The 24,945-nt window shown below is 40.2% G+C and overlaps 1 protein-coding gene across 3 annotated transcripts in view; it reads right to left on the bottom strand.

The window, feature by feature from the left end:
- The window catches only part of LOC126190808 (annexin B9-like), a 140,599-nt gene that overhangs the window by 50,077 nt on the left and 65,577 nt on the right, over window positions 1-24,945 (bottom strand). For all 3 annotated transcript variants that reach the window (XM_049931388.1, XM_049931379.1, XM_049931371.1), the window contains exon 3: window positions 16,921-17,499. In XM_049931388.1, coding sequence (XP_049787345.1) covers window positions 16,921-17,499 — 579 coding nt within the window. The remainder of the gene's footprint in view (window positions 1-16,920; window positions 17,500-24,945) is intronic.

Here is a 24,945-nt window from a genome sequence, read left to right as displayed (position 1 = left end):
AGATTGTTCTATTGTTTTTCTGTTAATCTGCTTCCTTAGGTTAACAATTTCAGTTTTAAAAGTTTGCTTAGCCCTATTGTATTTTTCCTTGAAAACCTGCATAGTAGTAGCTTTATAAAGTTGGTTTAGATCATGTACTTGCTGCCTGAGCACAATCAGATTTGTTGGGAGTTTTAGTCTAGGATTACTTCCATTTTGACAGTGTTTAACTACCTTCTGGATTTCTCTGACTGGACAACTATATTCATAATGATGCAGTAGGGTTGAGCAGAATTCATTCCATTTCTCATCCGACCCTTTTACCTTGTACACAGAATCCCATTTCTCATTCGCTAGTTTGTCTTTATAAGCATTAATATCTGAGGTATTCAGCATTCCTTTCTGTAGCACAATTTTTGTTATTTTAGGCACAACTGAATCATTGTATTCTATCACCTGACAGAAGTGGTCAGAATAAAGAAAATCTAAGTTACTGTAATTTACCTTATCTATAACATCTTTGTTGATTATAGCATAATCCATTCTAGTGGAACATGTGTCCGTCACTCTGGTGTCAGAGTTCACTATATTTACAAGATTGTATGAGGTCAATACATCACTGAGTATCAAGTTTACTATACTATTTGAGTTTGTATCTATATTAAAGTCACCTAATATAGTAAGGTCATTAGAACAGGCCTGACCAATAACACTACAAAGTTTATCCATAAACAGCATTACATCAGCATTTGGTGGCCTATACACTCCAATCACTTTATGCTTTGTTAACTTAAGATCATTACTGTGGAGTACAATACCCGTCATTTCAATTGATCCTTCTTTGGTGTGGTGTTCAAGAAAGGAATTTTTTTTAGCTTCTATATCCTTATTAAACTACCACACCACCACCTTTATGGTTCTGCCTGCAATACCTATTTGCTAGTATGTAAACTTCTAATGTATAATATATTATTTCACTGCATTTTAGCCCATGCCCTGTTGCTATTACATGTGGCAAGTGTTCCTCTACAAATATTTGTAGAATGTCTAGTTTGTTTCCGAGATATTGCACATTTGAGTGCATTAACTTTAAGGGTGTTATCCCTTCTTGTTTATTTGCCATTTTGCACGAATCAAAATTGTTTGAGTTACACTTTTTATAACATTTAGCATACACTGGTTTTTTAGAACTTAAATCAGTGCGGCTGACAGATCAATTCCTCCACCTAAGTCAGCATTTGCCTGCAATAAGTGACACTGGGCACAGGAGAAAGTCGTCGTCATCCACAACAGACCTTGGCACACGATTTTCTTATAACAGCATTACATTAAGTTTTAGTATTGGTATGCGAGATGGTGCTAGAGTAGTGGTTATAAGAGAACAACTGAGCCCTCTAAGTAATAGTTAATCATTAAGTATGAATTACTTACAAAGACTCAGTTGCCTTTTTAAACAGATTTTCCAGTAATCTTTATTTCCTTGAGTAATTGTACGATTTTATTTCCTGATAAAACTGCCATTTTTGAGGTTTCTGTTTGTTTTTCCTTGGTAAATATACCTTCATACTGGCCCTTGTTCCAGGATTATGTATAGAATTATTAGTTAAATACTCTAACTTTTTCTCGATATGCACAACAGACGGATTGTTAACTCAGTGCAATAAGAATACCCCCATTTTCTTTTTAAAAATTAGTTTTTTTTTTTTTTTACAAGTAGCCCATCTACTACTACTGGTTATTATTCTTACAGCACTTTTCTGCAGTTTAAAGACTGACCATGTTTTGTGCCTTCAATCCCCAAAAAAGAATTCCATACCTAAGAATTGAGTGTACATGGAATAGTATGCCACCAAAAGATGTTGGCTGTTACATACTGATGATAGCATCCTAAGAGCATAACATTCTGATGACATTCTTTCAGTCAGTATGTATGTGTGTGTGTGTGTGTGTGTGTGTGTGTGTGTGTGTGTGTGTGTGTGTTTTCATTCAGTGTTAACTGCCAATCTGTAAAGTCACTGACAAACGCTATCTGATCAAAGGTATCTGGATCCTTACTGGTGGACATTAATAAAGAGTGAGTCCACATCTCATCTTTTCAATGGTGTTAAGTCTGCTGGGGACACTTTCAACGAGGTATCTGAATGCCTGTGGAAGAATGGAAGCCCATTCTTCCTCAAGAGCTGAAACCAGAGAAAGTAATGAAATTGGACAACTGGGTTCTGTAGCAAAATCAACATCCTAGCTCATCCTAAATGTGTTCCATTCAGTTGAGACCAGGTTTCTGGTTGGTCGGTTTGTTTAAAAGAGGGGCAGAGAGACCTAACTGCTAGGTCTTCAGTCCCTTGTTTAAATTAAAATAATTTCACAAGGGTGGGAGCAAAATAATTGAGACATACAAAAAAACAGCTGGAAGGAAGGAGAAAACCACAAGAATGACATGAGGGCAACAAACACTAAAATCGACAAAATTGAACCAAAAAACCACAGGGAAACGCAAGAAACATGGAGAGAACAAAACAAGAGAGTAGATTAGCATGGCTGGCTCACCATGAGAATAAATCGAGAAGCCAGCCACTCTGCAACACATTAAAACCTCCACGCTAAAAGCACTAGGGTGGAGGACACAGAGGGACAAAGGACATGTGCTAAAACTTAGATCAAATGATAAAACCCACCCTCATGAATAAAATGTAAAACTAGAGCTGCTGTTGAGGCATTGTCACCCAACACTGAAGGTAGGGTGCTGGGAAAGTTAAAAGTCTGCCGCAGAGCAGCTAAAAGTGGGCAGTCCATCAAGAGGTGGATGACTATCACTGGTGAGCCACAGCGACACCAAAGTGGGTCCTCGCAATGGGGGAGGTAACCATGCTTTAGCCATGTATGGCCAATGTGGAGCCTGCAGAGGACAACTGATTCCCTGCAAGAGGACTGCATGAAAGACTTCCACACATTCGTAGTCTCCTTAATGACAAGCAGTTTCTTGTCCATACTGTTATGCCATTCCATCTCCCAAAGCCAAAAAACCCTGTGGCGTAAGACAGAACGCAGGTCAGTTTTGGAGATGCCCATCTCCAGAAGCGGTTTCTGCGTAGCCTGTTTGACCAGGCTGTTGGCAAGTTTGTTGCCTGGGATTCTGATGTGTTGTGGGGTCCACACACACCCCTGAACAACGGGACCATTCCAGGGCATAGATGGACTCCTGAATGGACACTACCGAAGGATGGTGAGGGTAGCACTGGTCGACAGCTTGTAGGCTGCTCAAGGAGTCAATACACAGGAGATGTGACTCGCCAGGGCATGAGCGGATGTGCTCAAGAGCACGAGATATGGCCATCAGCTCTGCAGTGAAAACACTGCAGCTATCTGGCAAGGAATGCTGTTCAATATGTCCTCCATGAACATACACAAAGCCTATGTGACCATCAGCCATTGAGCCATCAATGTAAACCAATTCATGGCCTTGGTACATGTTGAGAATTGAGAGGAAGTGATAGCAGAGATCTGCAGTGTTAATGGAGTCCTTAGGGCCATGCAAAATATCCAGAAGAATCTACGGCCCTAAGGTGTACACCATGGAGGTGTACATGAATGGACATCGAGGAGAGGTGGTAACGGGAAGGACTCCAGAGAGAAGGGACCAGACGTGAATCGCAATCATAAGCCCTGACCTGGACTGCCAATGCGGGACATGAACCGCCATGGTTGGGAAAAGGAGACAGTAATTCGGATGTGCAAGAGAACTATGAACGTGTACAACCTAACTGGCAAGCAGTTGTGCACACCTAAACTTCAATGGAGGGACTCCAGCCTCCACCAGGACACTGGTCACTAGACTTGTTCTAAAAGCTCCCATCACTAGGTGGACACCACAGTGGTGCATTGGGTCAAGTAAAGCAATACTGTGGGCGCCACCAAACCATAAATCAGACTCCCATAGTCAAGGCAGGATTGAACAAGGGCTCTGTAGAGCAGCAGCAGCCTAGAGCCATCTGCACCCCAGTTGCTGTTGCTCAGGCAGCGGAGGGAATTGAGGTGCTGCCAGCACTTCCACTTAAGCTGACAAAGGAGAGGTAGCCAAGCCAATCGGGCATCGAAAACCAGTCCTAAGAATCAATGTGTCTCCACTACAGTGAGTATCGTCATTAAGGTAAAGTTCTGGTTCCGGATGAATGATACGACGCTGACAGAAGTGCACACCACAGGACTTTGTGGCCAAAAATTGGAAGCCATGGGCTAGAGCCCATGACTGCACCTTGAGGATGGCTCCCTGTGGGCAGTAGGCACCGCTCAGCAACACCAGTACTGGTGGAGCAGTACGAAATGCAGGAGTTGTCTGCATACAGAGAAGGTGAGACACACGGCCCTACAGCTGCTGCTAGACCATTAATGACCACTAAAAATAGGGATACATTCAATACAGAGCCCTGCGGGACCCCATTCTCCTGGATATGAGGGGGAGGGACTCTGAGGCAACAACTTGGACACAAAGTATGAAGCCAGGACTGCAAACCAGGAGATCAATGGCTGATTATGTGCCTTATGCCACACTGAAATGTGCAGGGGCATCTCTATTTAAGAGGTGGAGGTCAAGTTGTGACAGTAAATTTTCGACCTTCCTACCTCGGCCAGTATGCATGGTGCTACCCCACAAGGATCATGCACGTTAAAATCTCCCGAAAGTAGGAAAGATTTAGGGAGTTGATCAATCAGTGCAACCAATATGTTCAGGGGTACTGCACCACCTGGAGGAAAATATACATTGCAGGCAGTTATTTCCTGTGTCATCCTTATTCTGACAGCCATAGCTTCAAGAGGTGTTTGAAGAGGGGCACAGGTTCACTACATACTTTGTTCAGGACATAGACGCAAACTCCACCTGACACACTATTACAGTCACTATGGTTCCTGTAATATCCCTTACAGCCGCAGAGGGCAGGGGTCCGCATTGCTGGGAACCAGGTTTCTTGGAGGGCAATGCAGAACGCAGGTGTGAAGCTTAACAGTCGCCATAGCTCAGCCAGATGGTGGAAAAAACTGCCGCAACTCCACTGGGGGATTACGTGATCATGAGACTGGGACGGCATGAAACACTCAATGAGGCAGTCTACGCCTCAGGGTTACTTGCTGCCACCAGATGAGTACCTGTGCGATAGACATCCATTGTGTCTCAGGGCCCAGCGAGACCTAGGTCCACAGCAGATGCCAAAATCTCCACCTCATCCTCAGACACAGGGCTTGTAGGTAGTGGTGAGGTGGGTGCCACCGCAGTGCCTGGGTTCTTGAGGGTCTTTTCTTTTTAGGTTTCTCTTGCTGCTCCTTAGGTTTGTCCAGCTGGGTGGGCTTCACTGATTAACCGTGAAGCCCTACGACCAGCTACCTGTGGTTGCTTCAGCCACTGGCGGGTGTCGACTTTGCCATTGGTAGGAACCTGGGAAGAGAGTGACCCAAGGGATCCCTTCCTGGCAGGAGGAGCTGCTGCATAATTTCTGATATCAACTGCGAAAACCAAAGTTACTTCCATTAAAATATGCTCTTTGATAATTGTGAGACCGAAGCTCTATTTGAGTGTAGTCAGCATATCAATGCCCAAATATTCATTGAAATTCATACAAATTCATGATGAAGGCAGGTAGTGATTCCATTGTTACATTTGTTGTCTTATTACTGCTCATCTCAAGAGTATTTGTGACTATTATATGAAAATACATACAGACATCAGGTACTACTACTACTACTACTACTACTACTACTACTACTACTAATAATAATAATAATAATAATAATAATAATAATAATAATAATGCAATAGAAAAGTATCAAACATCGAATTTATCAGAAAGATACAAATGAAGTTCTGTGGACACCTAGGCAGACTTGAAATAGAGTAACAAAGTCTACTGGACTATGTGACATCTCTTACAGTATCAATACCTTGGGTAACTGAAGCTAAGGATTTGACAAAAGCAAAAATTGATGTAACAAACAAATCAGACAGGAAGACATTCAGAACCAAAATTGGTAAGTGGAAGGTTATGGAACCAGAACCATACCGACCAAAGTGGATTGAAGAAAGAAAGGCCTTCGAGGAGAAAATAAAGAAATATTGGAAAAATAAGAAGAACCCTAAGGAAGACTGAGAATAACCTGCTGATTTTCCAATGGGGAATTTGCTAATAATAATAATAATAATAATAATAATAATAATAATAATAATAATAATTATTATTATTATTATTATTATTATTATTATTATGTTAAAAGTTGTAATATATCTTCCTTCTATCACAGTTCTGCTTGCTAGCATCACATTGCAGGCATGTAATTGTTATGGGAGACTAAAACATGAAGATAAAATCTCATTTTGCAAATAATTTACGGAGGCTATTCCACTCAAATTTTATCTGGATCCAATCCATCACATGCCTACAGTCATGTTCTTTTAGATATAACAAAGAGCCTGTATAAAGTAATTCATGCCAGACATCTGCCCCAAGCCATTCTGCCCATGATTTTCTATTCTTAATGTAATCAATGCAGATCATCAGATAAAAAATCTACCATAATACCCTATAGAAATTTAAAACAGGTTAACCACAATGTCCTACAAAAGAAGTTTTCAGATACAGCATGGCAGGATGTAAGCAATTGTCTTAAGTCCAGGACTTCAGTAACAGGCACATTACAACATTGTTTGGCAGACATACCCCTAAACATTCTATCAAAATGAAGGTAGCATGTATAAAACTCATGCGAAATCTGACATCTGGACTATATGAGGTATACAGGAAGCAGTGGAACAGAGCAAAGCAAAATGTTCACAACATCAAAAATTAGGCATGCCTGTTCTCTAACCTGTTTTATATAGGATATCAATTCCAGCAGCACTGTGGGGAAAAGCTGCACAGTTTTATCATAGGAAAGACAAAATCTAATACTATTTTCTAAACCTTTAAAGATGAATTATACCCATGCCCGCCAGCTGTCAGACATCTTCAATCTCTCTCGTTAGCGGTATGTATTATTCTGTTCAGTTTGACCAATACCCAAGAACAATAAGCCAAAAGCACCAGGTGACTATACGCAGATCAACATATTACCCACAGTTTCTAAAGCCTTTTAGTATGTTGTTCATGAACAACTGACAGATTACCTAAAAACTTACAACATTCACAATAACATCATCAGCCTTCCAAAAGCACCATAGCGTAGCAATTGATTTGATCACAGTGACTGATGATGTAAAACAAGTCATCAACAGGTGTGAAGTGACCATTTCAAATATGCTCAATTTCACCAAGGCTTTTGATACTATTGATTGTGATATATTACTAATAAAAATTAAACAGCTGAATTTTCAAACAGTGCAACTGTGGTTCAACAGCTACTTCAAAACTAGATGACAATGAGTTGTTTGCTGGTGGGAGTGTCATGCAAACATGTCCTAAAATAAGTCCCCCAGGTTTCAGTCCTTTGTTACTGCTCTCTCTGCATACCAACAATATTTATCCTGGTTTCATTCTCAAAACTAGCACTTATATGCTGACGACATCCAGTTGTACTTAAGTGCTAGCCCTAAAAACATTGTGTCATATGTGCTGGAGGTAATTGCAGCACATACATACATCACTAGCATTTCTTATAATGATTCCCGTAATACAATGAATCAGTAGAAGCCTGGGCAGTGATGGCTGTATCTGATTGTGCCTAGAGAGTTCACAAATTCCAGGTTACCAGACGGAACAGCATGGGAAAACTTCAGGATAGTTGGTTGTAGATGAGCTTGGATGATGAGAAACCATTCTCACCTCATAGGATCATAATTCCTCTTATAAGAGCTCTGTTCAAAAAATTCTGGAACATTAATAATTTTGTGCCAATAGTGTGTTGGAGTGAAATTCAGCTGGCATCCATGCACATGCCTATGTTTAATGTGTAACTGCCGGAAGCTTCACTTTTGTATGTCTGTTAGTTACTGCTCATTGCTGTATTGAGTAGACTGTTGCGTCACAGTGTCTGCGAATCTCGAAATGACAAGAGTTAGAGGAGCAATGGAGCTGCATTACGTTTTGTGTGAAACTCAAGAAAATCTTTACAGAGACACAAAAAATGATACAGCAAGCTTTCGGTGATGAGTGCTTAAGCCATACTCATGTTACAAATGGTTCATATGGTTTAAAAAGGGCTACATGGAAGTTAAAGATGACCCTTGTTCAGGACGCCTTTTGATGTCTACCGATGATGATCATGTCAGGAATGTTAACAAAACTAATTGTGGCAATCTAACGCTGACTGCAGAAGAATGTACCATTTCAGTTACATCATGTCATGAAAACTTGACATAGCACCTTGGAATGTATTGTGTTGCCACCAAGTTCATCCCAGGATTCAGAAGTCAAGATCAAAAAGACCTTCGCCATGCACTCAGAAGAATTTTTGGATCACACAAGTGAGAACGAGATGTTCCTTAAGAGAGTCACAACTGGTGATGAGATGAGGGTCTACAGTTATTATGTTGAGACCAAGGATCAGTCTTCATAGTGGGTCTGGAAAGTTTCTCCAAGACCAAAAAATGCTCATTAGTTTAGGTCAAATAAAGCCAGGTTAATAGTTTTCTTTGTCTTTGAAGGATTAATTCATCATGAATTTATGCCACAGGGACCGACTATTAATCAAAGGTACAATCAGTACGTGTTGCAATGCCTGCGAGAAAATGTGAGAAGAAAGGGTCTGAAATGGTGTGAGACAATGCAGGTGCATTATTGTGATGAGAGTCATGAATTTTCATCCCTGTTGGTGCATAACTATTACACAGAAAAATGAAATGACTGTGTTGCCTCATCCTCCATGCTCTCCAGACTTGGCCCTGTAGACTTTTTTTTATTTCCAAAGCTGAAAACCCTTTTGAAAGGATGAAGATTTGCAACAATAGACAGGTCAAAAGAAAATTTGCAGGCAGCACCTTGCGCGATCCAGCAAGAGGCGTACCAAGACTGCTGCCAGTAGTGGAAACAGCATTGGGAGCAGTGTATCAATTGTGGAGAAGAGTATTTTGAAGAAGACCATGCACAGTAAGTAAAAATTAAGCATAGAGAAATTCTGTGGACAGAGTTCTGGAAGTTTTTGAACAGACTTCATACAATGTTCCTTGATTGGAATTCTCTAGTTTGTTCCTCCTCCTCCTCCTCCGCCTCCCTGGCTTCAATGGTTTTCAGCAGTGCCGAGTCTTCCGTCAGCAGGAAGTCATTTAATGAAGTAATGACAGTTTTCATCTACAATGCTGTGTTCCACCAAAAGATCCCCAGAAAGGCAATCAGCTCCGTGTGTGTGTGTGTGTGTGTGTGTGTGTGTGTGTGTGTGTGTGTGTGTGTGTATACACAACTGTGATACCATACTACTGAGGCTTTTGGCCCATATTGCCCATCTACCTTATGGCTTCTTTAGGCTAGTCAGCCAGCAAAGAGAATGGTGGTCTCCCACAACAGTGAATATCTTGCAAAATAAATACAGCTGAAACCTTATGATGGCCCAAATAACTGCAAGACATTCTTTCCCAGTCGAAGAGTTCCTCTTACTTTGAGAGTATGTTCTCAGCACTTTCTTCAATTTGGAACTGCACCTATTCCATATCCATTAGTTTCAGTGTGAGTTTCTGTCCTGACACACTTGTCAAACACTTAGGACTGGAGAACATGTTAGCACATCCCACATGACAAGGAATGTTCTTTCCTGCATCTCATTTTATGAAAATTTGGTGTCTCCCTGCAATAGTTCTTGCAAGAGATGTGCCTTGGTACAGAAGTTCTTTATGAATCACTGATAGTATGGCCACATTCCACAAAAAACTTGTCACATCATGAATGGACCATAAAGTTGGAAAAATCTGGTTGTTTATTTTCTTTAGATAAAAAGGGAGTATCACCATGAACTAGGTTTCAAAATGTTTATTTCTTGGGCAATAAAGACAACCTTTTGGATTCTGGTGGAGACCTATGGTCTGAGCACACCCCAACAGGGTTGTCAAGTAACAGTGCCATCCAGACAGCAATGAAACCATCCATTCAATGTTTCTTAGTAGATTGTCCATCAGGCTCTCAAAGGTGAATGGAATGTCACATAGTTCAAACAGCAGAATTTTGAACTCTGAGGCTGTCACATGTTATGAAGGCATTCTTTTCCCAGTCAGCCTTTATTTGTTAGTTACTGATCTCCATGTTAATACCTGAGAAATACTTTGCTTCTTTCATGCAGCCTAGCTTGTTATCAATGCGTGGCAATGGGTAGACACCTTTTTTCATCAGCTTGTTCAGTTACCAATGCAGAAATGCCACATGTCATTTCTGAGAAGCACCACCAAAGAGACTCATATCAATCATGTAATCTTGCAGTATCTTCTCCACTTCCTTCCAAATTAAGCTATATTGTGCTAGACTCCCTATATAAGGGCTATCTAATTGGTGGATAGTCCCATGGATACTTTGCCATTTTCCTCTCCATATCTTAAAGCATCCATAAATTGGTGTGGAACGGCTAGCACTCACTGATGTCATCCCTCTCTCAAGCCAGATTCTATTGGCATTTCAGTAGTTGTTTCGTCCATAGAATTATCTGTAGTGGTAGTGGAACATAATTCTCTGTTGATGGCACTAAGCTACCCATTCAGAAGAACTCGTTCGGTTGTTCCTATGTGCACATCTTTAGAGGCGAGTTGTAGCTGCTTATAACAGTGATCCAAGGTTTTTTGACCACCTGCAATGCTTATGATTGTCACTGGAAGCTTTATGCAGTCAACAAAAGTGTCACAGTTAAACTGAGCATCTGGACTGAAGAGTGGAACTACTCCATGCTACAACATTGGGATAACATCTTTAACAGCAAACAAATTTGTGCATCATGGTCTGAAAGGCTATTCACCCTTTTTCTAACATAATGCCCATCTAGTAATGAAGAACGAATAAAACTATTGCCTATGGCTGTGTTACTGTTCCCCTGCACCCTGGTTTGGAAAAACACAGTCTGCATCAAATCATATGAGTTTAGGAGATGCAACAACATCCTTTTTCTTGCACAATCATATACAAAATTAATATTAAAGTCATCACATAAAAGTAATTTTTGGTACTTCCTATGAAGTGAACCAAGAACCCCCTCTAGCTTGAGCAGAAATGCTCTGAAGTCAGAGTTAGGGGGACCTATAAACAACAATTAGAAGTTTAGTTTAACTAAATTCAACTGCCACAGCACAACATTCAAATATCTGCTCAGTGCAGTGTCGTGATACGTCTATGGACACAAATGGATATATATATTTTTTTATGTACATTGTCACTCCCCCACCCTGCAAGGAGCTCCTTGAAAAAACAGCCAGCTAATCTGTATCCTGGTAAAGGAAGCCTCCGAACTGTCAAATTATTTTAAGTGGTGCTCCAACATACCAATAACGTCAACATCTATAAGCAGTTCACCAACTTTATCTCTAATACCTCTTAATTTTTATGAAATATGCTATTTCCTTCTCTACCTGGATGCCTGACCACCTCTGAAGGTGATTCCTTTGTTAGAGGGACTTCCTTTAAGCAGACATACCTATCAGCTGACTTCAGTCTACAAAAGGTGCGGCTCTAACACCAACTACTACAGGAATTTTTCCATGAGTGACTCCACCACTACCCATAACACTGTCACCTACAAGCTCTGCCAGCCTCCCCTTCCCATACCTACTGATGTGCAGGCCATGCCTAGTGAATCCTCATCTACTGATGGACCAAGTGGCACCACTGAGATGTGACCCATGCCTTCTGCCAACAGCAACCTCCCCAGCCCCATTTAACGCGCCTGCATTAAGATGAGGCCGATCATGACACAAACAGTTGCACGAAAAGCACATTAGTGCCACCAATTTGACTAGCTATCATTAGCAGGTGACCACCTACATATTCCCATCCCTTTGAAGATTATTCCTTGCTCCACCCACAATCACTACCCGATTCTCTTTCATAAAATTGCTACATAACTCCCCTATGCTGTCAGTCACCTGAGCCAACCCTGCACAATGCTGGTGACCTGGTACTTACTCACCAACACCTCCTGCAACTGCTGGCCCACACTTCTATCATGCGAATTACCTAGCAGCAGAACCACCACCTTTCTGTTGGGCTTTGCAATTGACTTAGGCTTCCTGACTCTTGAGGACTGCTGCATGTCTCTTACACCTACAACTACAAGAGGCTCCTCTCCACTCAACTGACAGTTGGTAAAATCTATTTGTGTATAACCAAGTACAACTGTCTGAATACCACCTCCTCCTAACTGCCTTCTTACGAACTGCCTGTTCCAATTCCCCAGCACCCTTCACCCTACTCAACCTATCTAGTTCTTCCTTTGCATATTTTAAGTGCCCCTGAAGGGCACAGATCTTATGCTCCTGCTCCTCTGTAAACTTATTTCTGCTACAGAGTCTGCATTCCCAGGAGAGGACCTTGCTAGAATGCTGACTGGCTTCCCCACTGCATTCCTACCCAATGAAAATACTTTGAACAAATCCAACGCTGTAATCCGCTGCTCTTTAACCTATAATAAAGCCCACACTTCACACTCTTGGTAAAATTTTACATTTACGGAAAAACTAAACATCTACATTCCCCAAGTTCAATTACACCAGTAGAACTATTTAAAGAACTAACAATAGTGGTCTCAAAATACTCTCTCTACTAAGAAAGCAGCAACTTTTATTAATACCACTAACTAATACCAATACAACCAAACTTCATACAATTTCTCAGCTAAAACCAAAAATTGAAGGGTCCGCTGGAACACTCAATGAAGTTCAAACTGTGAATGAACATTTTACACAGTATTTCACTTGCAATAATACGAAATGTCAACTGAAAACTACTGTGTGAAATTTACTAACCAACTTCAATGCACATACAAATCTAAACAGTGAGCAAATGTTTCCGAAAGTTTATTAAACCATTATTTTGCCACAAACAGCACAAGGCACCACTGAAAACTACTAAATTTAATAACTGTATAACACTGCACAAACAACTTTATCAGAACTTAAGAACTGCTACAGCTGCAACTGCACGCCACGAAACGTAAACACACTGCTAATATTTGGATGAATTCAAAAGGCCTGTGTTATGTCACTGATAATTATTCTAACAATACATATTCATGTCCTGTGGACATATTTCCCATGTGCAACCTTCAGCATTACTGCTTTGTCGAGGAATACAGTCTTCTTTAGCTGATAATAAGCATTTAACATAACAGAACAAGTTTCTGTAAACCCTATCCATCGACACCAAGAACTACTCTGAACACCATGTTAGCAAACAACCAAGATCAGCTATTAAGCTAAACACATGGCCTGTACTTTAATCTGTAATAGACTAAAGATACATCTATTAGCTAGAAACTGAGTTCCATGCATTCACACATGAGCTGAGCTTGTCATGAAATTTGTGTGTCTTAGCAACTTCATGCAACTGGGTTAATACAGTTTAATCTAGAGCATACTTATTTTATACAAATACATAAAAGGTCATGAATTTATATCCTTTTCGACCTATTATACTCCTAGTTTTGAGATTGTTATAATTCATCAAGGTTTTGATGTTTGTTGGCAGGGGATCCATATTTTCCCAACATTTTCCAGCAGTTTGGTGAGGAACATATTTAGTAAATCTCAATATGATGTGCTTCAGATGTCTTATCTTATGGGTATTCACAACACATGTAAAGTATCACTCTCACCCTATAGAGGTGTCCAAAGAAAAATTCATGCCCCAATCTTATTTGGATAATTTATGTAATTTGTCTCTCTGCAAGATCCTAATTGCACACAGCTTTTTAGATTTACACCAAATCTATATGGTGTGCTGGACTAAGCAAAGAAAAAGAAATACAATACAATAAAATAAAATCCCTTCCCTCCTGGAAGGTTTCAAGGTAGGTGGTTACTTCCACAGTACGAACACTACTTACTTGTGATAAAATTACTTCTTGTACAGATAATAGGTCTATCAGTTCTGACTTTGATGGTTCTGCTTGTATTACAAGTCGAGGGCCAAGATTCAAAAGTTATTCGATAATTTCATCCTCATTTGGCAAATTGGAGAAAGTATTACTGCCCCTGTGTGTTTCTCTCTTATCAAGGAACTTGTCAAATGGAAGGGGGGGGGGGGGGGGGGGGACACTAGAGTGTAGAAGAGCATTTACTTCAAAAAGTCTTAACATTAGTTCACTTTGGCGATGGACAAAGGTGAATCTGGATATAGTAGAAGATGTTACCAAAAGTTATTTGCCAATCATGTGTAATGTATTACTGAAAGACTGGGATAAGGGCATTAGCTTTATTGGCCACTGTACGTTTGAAATTTCCACATACAGTCTTGACTCTTGGCATCAATGTTTGAAATGTTTAGCTTAGCAGAAATTTGCTCTATTTGGATCTGCTTGTTACACTCTGGGCATCTCATATCCACTGAATTATGTTTCTTTTTATACACAATACAAATGTGATTTGGTTTTGTAATTCCTCTGCTGAATGATCACCATTACAATTTTTATGATGGTGAAGTATCATTACACATTTAAAAGGTATGGGTGTTCAATCATTTTTTCCCTAATTTATTTATTTCATCTCTCGGAATAAACTGATCAGCCAGAACATTATGACCACCAACCTACTATAGGTATAAATACATCCAGGTGATAGTGGCATCACCTGGTGAGGAATGACTGCTAATTAGACATAGGTACAGTACCTGTAGTATCAGTGAGTGCATTGTCCATGTGTAGAATGGGGAAGGCACACGATCTGAGTTTGACCGAGGGTAGATGGTGATCACCCAGGGGTTCAGTACGACCATTTTGGAAACCACACAACTTATTGGGTGTTCAAGGAATGCTGCAGTGAGAACCTTCAACACATGGCGAAACTAAGGTGAAACCAAGTCCAGATGTTAGGTTGGGGGCAATTCTCACTACAAATGTCCAACGTCGTAGGCTGGGCATATTGGTAAAACAGAACAGGTGGTGAACTGCGGTGGAACTAACATCAGACTTTAATGCTGGGCAGGGTACAAGAAGTGTGTGAACACACAGTGCACCGAATACGCCTAATAACGGGCCTCCACAGCCGACTCCCTACGCACATGCCATTGTTACCACGACATAGGCAACTACGACTGAAAGGTGCATGTGATATAGGCACTGGATATTGGTGCAATGGCAGAGCATTGCATGGTCTGATGAATCCCAATACCTTATTCACCATGTCAATGGGAGGGCACGAATCTCATCTTCCTGGGGTACAGGTCCTTGACATCTGTACTAGACAGAGACAAGTTGGCAGCAGCTCCACTGTGCTCTGAGGAACTTCAGACAGGCATCCACGGGCCCAGTAGCACTCGTGCACAGCACCATGATGGTGAAGGAGTATTGTGCACTGGTTGCACACTACAAGATGGTCATATTCCCAGCGGCAGTGGCATTTTTTCCAACAAGATAATTTGCCATGTCACAAGGCCAGGAGTGTGATGGAGTAGTTTGACGAACACAGTGGAGAGTTCCAATTGATGCACTGTCCCCCCTGCTTCAGCTCGCCAGATCTGAACTCTATCAAACATCTGGGATGAGACTGAGCATGGCGTCAGCTCACCACCTCCCACTCCCCAGGATTTATGAGAATTAGATGAGGTTTGAGTGAGCAGACATGGTGCTAACTCCCTCCAAAGCCCTATCAAGGCCTCACTGCTTCCACGCCACACTGTGTCGCCAAATGTGGACATACCGGCTATCAGGTAGGTGGTCATAATGTTTTGGCTGACCAGTAAAATGTGCATTTGAGAAATGCCAAATTGCACAATAGTAAGGGCTATTGTTACTAAAGGTTCCTTGCAACTGGCTGGGTCAGTCATTTCAAAGATATGAGGAAGGCAAGGGCATGCTTCCTCCAATAAGACCATACCTAGTAAAGCACTGTGGTGTTCAAAGTAACTTCAGGCTGACAGTAATTTAATGAAGCAGCAATTCTAGTGACATTTTCAAAATATGCCAAAGGAAAGTCTATTCTACATCTGTTTCTCCTGACATGAATATTTGTCACGTTCCTGTGGAAATAAAGTTTTTTCTTAAAAAGAAGCTATCCTTCACAGTGGCACTGTGTACAATCTGGCTTCAGCTGCCACAGACTGGTCATGTGTGAGTATGAATTATTAAACCAAACTTTTTTCACCAAACTATAATTTCTGACAGGTACTGTATGTGAAAAATATATTACAACCTTTCTTCAGGGAGCTAACAGCTAATGACAAGACACATAATATGCCAATATGACAAAGTACTACTAATTATCTGGTGACTTCATAGTTAAACTTCTTATAACAGTCACAAATAATATGTTGTGGGAACTGTTGAAGCTTTCTACGTATGTCAAGAATGGCCACTGGAGCAATGCTACCTTTACCAAGACAGTAACAATTTTAACACATTTAAAATTAAAGAAATGCAGAGCTATATGTCACCAGAACAAAACAAACTAAATTTTATGTCTGAAGATATATTTCTGCTACACAGCACATTAATGAAAAAGGTAGGGATCAATCTAATCTTTCCATAATTTCCAGGTGTGTTTTTTGATTTGAGCAGATGTTTTGTATTGCAAGAGAACAGTAATAGCTCTATAGTACCAGGGGAGTAAAAAATTTTTATCTTCAATCAGAATCCTGACAGAATATAAAATGGAAGTTATCACTCCTTTTAACATCTAAGCAAAGTGGGCAATAATAGGGTGGTGTGAAAAACAATCCAGGGAGATGGAAAAATAAAGTCTGCTTTTTCCACATAATTGCACACTGTAATAATATTCATTGATCAGACAATAAAAGTACATAAATCTTTATTTCTAGGACGCAGTGTGGCGGCACTTCTCACCTTCGTGTAGACTGCTGGAGAAGACTGCATGGCACTATATCCGTGAGTTGGATTACTGGCTGGAGAGGAGTAAGTATTGGCATGACTCTGGCTATGCTGTGGGTACGGTGATATCCTACCACTAGGATAGGGGCCAGACTGTGATGGATAAGGTGCACTCTGAGAAGGCACTGGTTGTGCAGGATATGTGGATGGCTGATTGTAAGAGGAATTGTTAGGATAGTTCTGCTGTGTAAATGATTGTCCAGGAGGTGCAAAAGCTGTGTTTCCTGAAGGATAAGGTGCCGAGCTGTAATTGGAAGTAGTGCTTGACTGAGGCATAGGCATACCTTGAGGCACAGGCATGCCTTGAGGCATTGGCATACTTTGTGGCATTGGCATACTTTGTGGCATTGGCATACTTTGTGGCATTGGCATGCTCATTGGACAGGAAGGTGGAGGATAACCTGGTCCAGATGGAGCATACTGACTGCCTGCGCTGCCAGGATGCACTGGGTAACTCAGCTCTGCAGTTGCATGGTATGGGTTAGGGTACCCACCGGGGGAGGCCTGCTGGTAAGGTGGAAATCCAGAACCAGCCTTAAAAACAAAGAGAGAATCATTAAGAACCCTTGTAATAAATGGACAAGAATAATAATTTAATTACTAAAAATGGCCTGTTTATTTCCTAAAAAGAGAAACTGGCTCACTGTTACAGAACAAAAGCCAGCACTGCTTATAAAAATGGCAGTCACTCAGAATTCCAAGTCACTTGCTTTCTCACGAGAAATTATTTTCTCAAAAGCATGTAAATTATCTTTTTTACTTTATACTATGTATGTTAGGTAATGAGAAATTGCCATCACACACTGTCAAATGATAATTTAATATTTATAGAAATTACAAAGTTTATATTTTGAAGGAACACAGAACAGTCACAGTTCATTCATACGAACTTATCTAACACAGATATGAAAACCCAATGGGACCAGCAGGAAGAACAAAACAGTATAGCAGTAAGGCTATTCTTTAACAGTCTGTACAATTATGACAACAGAATTATTGTTGGAAAATTTTATCTCTTTGAGGAATCTTTAATCCTCGTGTAACAAAAATTATTGTTTCAAAAATATGAAACCCTCATTTATAAACTATGGAAAATTTTACACTGACAACAGTGACACACCCCAAGCAGTAACACAAACAACAATGTGCTCTATACAATAATTCTAATGGTGCTCTCTCTCAAACATCAAACAAGAAAAGGAACAATATAGACATAATGAAGTATACACAATGGAGAAGACCTTTCGATGACAGTGCCTGGACAGTCATCATTAGAAAAGGAAATAATGAAGCAAATTACAGGAGCACAGAATGAACATGACAAAACAGAACCACTTCCAAGCAAAAGGCCTTTCTAAATTGTCTACCTGCACTTATTATTGCAACCTTTTCACTGCCCAAAGATCAAATGTTACACAGGGATCAACAAGTATTCCTAAAACTAATTGAGATAATTACTCAAATATATATAATGTTGACTAGCAATATGAGTAACATACTTTTAAAAAATGGGATGAGGGTGAAGGATACAGGCATTGCAGAAGCAGTGATCATTATTTTGTAACATGCTTTCACATAGTGAAACATGAATTTTATCAGTTCTTATGAAAAACATTGTTTTGTCATTCAGAAGTACAAAACATGACTCAGATGGAAGAGTATGAAAGGAAGGTCAATTTACTGTATACAGAAGGGAACAGTTACTTTCTATAGCTTATCTTTTTCCCCACATCACTTCAGGTGCTGATTTATAGACCCCCCCCACACACACACACACAAAAAGAGATTTTGAATCTTTATATGTCATCCACCACCACCACCACCACCACCACCACCACCACCACATAAGGCTGCCTCACAGAGACAAATATACTCCAAGACAAAAACAAAGATGGACCACAAAGAAATATCAGAATGGAACAGAAATTGGTAGATGTGATGTACATGTACAGACAAACCAATGACTGCAATTTCAGAGAAATTGGATCATTTATTGAAGAGAGAGCTTCACAACTTGAGCAAGTCATCCACCTCTGGCACTTACACAAGCAGTTATTTCGCTTGGCATTGATTGACAGTAGTTGGATGTTCTCCTGAGGGATATCTTGTCAAATTCTGTGCAGCTGGCAAATTCATGAGATAGAGGGCCTTGCCAATAATGCTTTAAACATTCTTAATCAGCGAGAGATATGGCAACCTTGCTGGCCAAGGTAGGGTTTGTCAACCATGAAGGCAAGCAGTAGGAATTCTCACCATGTAAGGGTGGGCATTACCTCACTGAAATTTAAGCCCAGGGTTGTCATAAAGGACAACAAATGAGGCATAGAATATTGTCAGCATATTGCTGTCCCATAAGGCTGCCTTGTATGACAACTAAAGGGGTCCTACTATGAAATGAAATGGCACCCCAGACCGTCACTCCTGGTTGTCAGGCCATATGGTGGATGGCGGACAGGTTGGTATCTAACTGCTGTCCGGGGCATCTCCATACATGTCTTTACTGGTCATTGGGGCTCTCTGTTGTCATCCACGGCACCCTTACAGCACAGCAGCACGTCAATGATATTCTATGCCCTTTTTTTGCCCTTCATGGCAGGCAATCCTGGGCTCACATTTCAGCAAGATAATGCCTGCCCACACATGTGCTTGCCAAACCCTACCTTGACCAGCAAGGTCGCTGGATCTCTCCCCAATTGAGATAATTTGGAACACTGGGCAGGGGCCTCCAACCAGTTCAGAATTCTGAAGATCTAACATGCCAATTGGACAGAATTTGACACTATATCCTTCAGGAGGACATACAACACTATCAATCAATGCAAAAGCTGAGTAACTGCTTGCATATGGGTCAAAGGTACACCAACACATCATTGACTTTTTTCAATTTGTGAGGAGCACACTCTCTGCATGAGAACTTTCTTGTCATACAACAACTCAGTTTTGTGTTTCATGAACACTCTGGACATTTAGGCAAGCATTTCTCTTTAAGAAGACCACTGAATGTCTATGTAGTAACTCGTGAATAGCTGCGGGTCAGTAATGGTGCAGAACATGGAAATTACTCAGGTCAGATTTGTAAAATTCTGGGTACCTTTGTGTGAAAATTAAGTAAAAATAGCAACTAACTTGCAATAATAGCTTTGGTAATAAATATGGACTTATAGCTATTTATCGTTTGTTTTAGAGGCAACAAAATCTAACTAACTGAACTTTCAAACCTTTTGATGCAAGTTATTAGAATACAGTACTTTTTACAAACTTACAGATACTGCCTCAAAGCTTGAGATTTGCAGCCTTTGTTTGGTAAATATTAATTCCACTTTCTTCAACACTGCTTTCACCAGCTGAGGCAGTACCTATCAACAGCAGTTGAAGGGGATGGACATCAAGAAGCCTATTGAGATAAGTGGACAAATTTCTGCTTTGAAACCGCAAACACAGACTTTTCGTCTGAACTGTGATCTGAAGTAGGTGTAGAAGAGCATCCGAGATACGAACAAGAGCCTGTTCTGGGCACAGTGCATATATAGGCACTACAAGAGGAAGCATTAACACCCACCTTAAGGAACACAACAGTGGCTGACACCTGGCCAATACAGGTAAGTCAGCAACAGCAGAACATGCACTGGTACCAGGAACCACCACAGTTGTTTCTCCAATATTATGGTTTTATCACAATACAATCATCATCATACTAGGATGTACAGAGGGGCCACAGAAATAAAAGAGTACAGAAACATCTTTAACAGATGAGGATGACTGCAATTAGACAATTTGTGGACTTTAGTGCTAAATAAAGCAAACAGCACTAACTATTCTCCACTACAAACTCTAACACACATTGGCATGACTCCACATTTTTGTAGACACATGTAAACAGGTCAGCCTGCTACGCTTGTTTCAAATCTTAACCACTTTCTGAGTTATGGTTTCTGTTGCTTCCAGGATTGGAACAAAACATTAGGCAGAGAAATATGCCTTTGACCATGGGCTAATGCCCATAAAACAAAAATTAATCCAAGACAAACACATATGGCTCACAAAAGCCTGTATTGCACGACTACAGCAAGATTTTTTGTTTGAACAAATTTACAATTCTTTCAGGACAGGGCCGAGAGATGTGTAACAATTAGTGGCAACCACATTGAGCCCCTCAAGACTAGTGTCAACAGAACAGAATTGTCCCTCTCTCAGGAAGTATTTATTTCTGGATACATGTTTCTTCTTCTTCTTCTTCTTCTTCTTCTTAGTTCTTCAACAATCAGGTACATTAGCAGTGACTTACTATTCTTTTCTGTTTTCACCCTTCCTTTTTAGAGTGGTATAGGTGGTCCCACACCCACACCCACACCCACTGCCTCTTGTGTTCTTCCATTCTACTGTCCCTTCAATGATACATTTATTAACATGATCATGTCTCAGTAAGTGGCTGACCCCAGGTTCCTTCAGTTTTGGATGAACTTCAGGACACACTGCTTCTCTTCCTTCCCATTTTGTTGCCCTTCGTGGATCACCTCTTTGTACGATACCTTGTCTTCCAAGGTTATCTTTAGCATTCTGCAGTAGCAACTGTGTGTTGTTGTTGTTCTTCCCCAGGTGTCCATGTTTCATCTTCGTACAGCACCACATACTGAACAAATGTCTTTATGAGGTCTTTCCTGAGATGTTTGTCTATGCAGCAGATGTGGAAAGGTTTCTTCTCTTGCTAAAAACTGCTTCTGCCTTGTGGATTCAGCTTATCATATCCTTATTTGATCTTCCATCTGCTGCAATTTTACTCCCTATGTATGAAAAAGATACAGTGGTGTCAAGTGAGCACTGGGCAAAGCTGATTTGTCTATTCATCACTAACATTTTTGTTTTAGCTTTATTAATTTTCTTGTTGTAGGAAGAGTTGAGGATGGTTTCCATCTGGGCCAACACTGATTCTAATTGGTACCTTTCTGACCTTAGTAATGCTGTGATAGCAGCAGCAAATCTCAACTTGTTTACTTTCTTATCATGGATCTCAATTCCTCTGAATTTCATCCTGACTTCATCTATTGCCCTCTGAATGTATACATTAAACAAGACAGGAGAGAGTTAGCACCTCTGTCATACATCTTCCTTAATAGTAGCTGCTTCTTTATGTTCTGCCCAACTTATCAAAGCTACCTCTTCTCTATACACTCTCTGCACTGCAATACTGATTGTCAGTCTCAATTCTGCTTTTGGTCCTCCTCAAAATGATAGGGGTCAATATCTTGGAGTCATGTGCTACCACAATGAGCATACTATACAAGGGTGATTTGATAAGCCTGGTAAATTTTCATGAAAGCATGGAACACTTTTGTTGTGCCTTCACGACTGGTAAGCTTGATTATTCCAAGGATTATATAAAGAATTTCACCACTGTACAGCTTAGAGTTCATTGTTGACTACCATCTGAATTGGTCAGTATGTCAGCTGCAATTGAAAATGGAGAAAACAGTTATTAAACATTATTTCAAGGATTGGGCTGCTGCACAAATCAAAACAGAATTGGATGAAGTTCACACAGACGGCACCATCATTGAAGACTATTTACTTTTGGATTAATGAATTTAAATGAGGTTGGACAAGCACTGAAGATTAAGAGTGCTCCAGCTATCTAATTGAGGTCACCACAAAGGAAACAATTGACAAAATCTACGATATGGTAATACAAGACTGCCAAATAAAAATTTGTGGCATTACTGAGACTGTAATAACCTCAACTGACTGACTGCATATTATCCCGCATGGAGAATTGTGTGCGAGATTGTTACTGCAATGGCTCACGGTTGATCAAAAGCACAGCTGGCACGACAGTTCAACACAATGTCTGATAATATTTAATTGCAATCTGCAAGATGTTTTGCAGCAGTTTGTGACTTTATGACATCTAGATCCATCACTTCACTATACACCAGAGTCAAAGTGGCAGTAAAAACAATGGACAAAGGCTGATGAAAGTGCACTGAAGAAGGCAAAGGCCATTTTGACAGCTGGTAAGGTGATGGCCTTTTTTCTTTGGATTCCCAAGGAAGACAGAGCCATAACTAAACCTTATTATCCTTCATTGTTGTTGGGTCATTTGAAGCTTGCATTGGCTGAAAAGAGACCAACATTTGCAAGCAAAAAAGTGATTTTTCCACCAGTATTATGCACCATCCCACACAACAGGGATAATAATGGCAGATGTGCATGAATTGAGCTCAGAACCAGTTCTTCATCAAACCCATTCACCAGACTTACACCCAAGTGACTTCGTCCTGTTCCCTAACCTGAAGAAGTGGTAGCTGCAGTCAGTTTTGCAGAGTTTGACAGACACTTTTTCTGCAGGTGAAGAAGCTGGAGGATCACTAGACTAAATGGCTGTGTCAAGAAGTAACGCGACTTGTTTGCAAAACAAACATTTTTTCTTGCTTTTATCAGACTTATCAAACCATCATCATGTAGCTCACATCTTTCTGCAGATGTTTTCTTTGTTCAGAATTTGGCACAAAATGACAGTATTGAGTGCTATTATGATGTACATAATGTTTATCTTGACTGCAAAGTTTTTTTTTTAACAGAATTACCAGTTTCATCTATGCAGTATCCATCTTAAGAACCTTTCCTTCTGCTGCACTGTATCATGTCAAAACATATCAAAATAATAAGTCAGATTTTGACTTTTTACATGTTATGACTTTCTGCAGTGCAAGAGAAAGATTCTGAAGATGGCTATTGCACACCCACAACTGGTTATTCTATTCAGAGAACTTTGCTGTGAAGACAATTAATTAAAAATTATGTTCCCTTGGCATTGGAACAAACTAAGTCTGTTGAGAACTGCCTCATTTTATATATAACTCTTATGAGTTGTTCTTCATGTAGCTATTTTACAGCATCCTTGAATTCTGCTGCTTCCCATGTTCTTTCTGACTGCGAAGTTGAACTCATTGTGCAAAATATACACTGACAAAAAAATCTAAACACCAAAATATAATGAAATGACACAGTTTCAGAAACTTTATTGGGGTTGTAACACCATAGCTCTAATGCTCAACTGATTTATTTGCTTTTGTTTCATTTAATATTACGTCACTGAGCTTCTGTAAATGTGTTTAATTGAACAGATAACACAAAATTGTATATTTTTTTCTTTGTCAAACCTTTGATGTCATGATTTGATTCAATGCAAAGTAGTGTATCTTTAATTTAAAATCTTTGTCCCATTTGGAGGGAACAAAGCTTACAATATATAATTGTAATTTCTGTGTGAATTTTTTGTATAAATGTCAATATGTGCAAATGTTCTGTCTTATTTAATGTATTTGGTTGCTGTTATGTGAACTGCTGATCCTCACTTAGGGCTCTTAGTTAGTCTGTATATAAAAGGTGTAGTGGTTCCCCTCAGGAACGGAACTGTGTAGCGCGCGCAAATGGTGGTTGGCCTAGGTAGAAAAGGTGGAACTGATAGTCGGAGACGAGCTGCGAGTCGGGGACGAGCTACGAGTCCGTGCACTGCCATGTAACAGATGCATATTGTGCTGGTTCCGAGAGAGGCTTTTCCTGCCGCTTTCCAATGCCTCGGAAGAATGGATAAACAGCTGGAAATATTCTGGAATTTGTATCAATCATCGCCACCAAGAAATGACACAGTCCAGCAATTCTACCTGCAATTCCACCTAACAACATGCAGTGGCCACCACATTGCGCAATCATTACATCGGAATACTACAATGATGTACAGTGAAGGATCAGCTTAATGGATGTGTTAGTGTGCTCAAATATAAGGTAATTTATATCTGAATTTATGTACCTACCCTGATTTTTCTCATCAGAACACCTCTCAGGTTCCTCTCCGTTTGAGCTAAAGTGATATCAGAGTGTCCTTAAAGAACATTAAAGCCCAGTATTTTGATCATTAATGCCTCTTCAACATAGTAAAAAGAAAGTTAATGTGGCAAGAGAGTGAGTTAAAGTAAATGTTGT

Source organism: Schistocerca cancellata, chromosome 1 (assembly GCF_023864275.1).
Source record: "Schistocerca cancellata isolate TAMUIC-IGC-003103 chromosome 1, iqSchCanc2.1, whole genome shotgun sequence".
NCBI classification, from domain to species: domain Eukaryota; kingdom Metazoa; phylum Arthropoda; class Insecta; order Orthoptera; family Acrididae; genus Schistocerca; species Schistocerca cancellata.
Note: the sequence above shows the minus strand (reverse complement) of the source record. Positions and strands in the feature narration are given on the sequence as shown.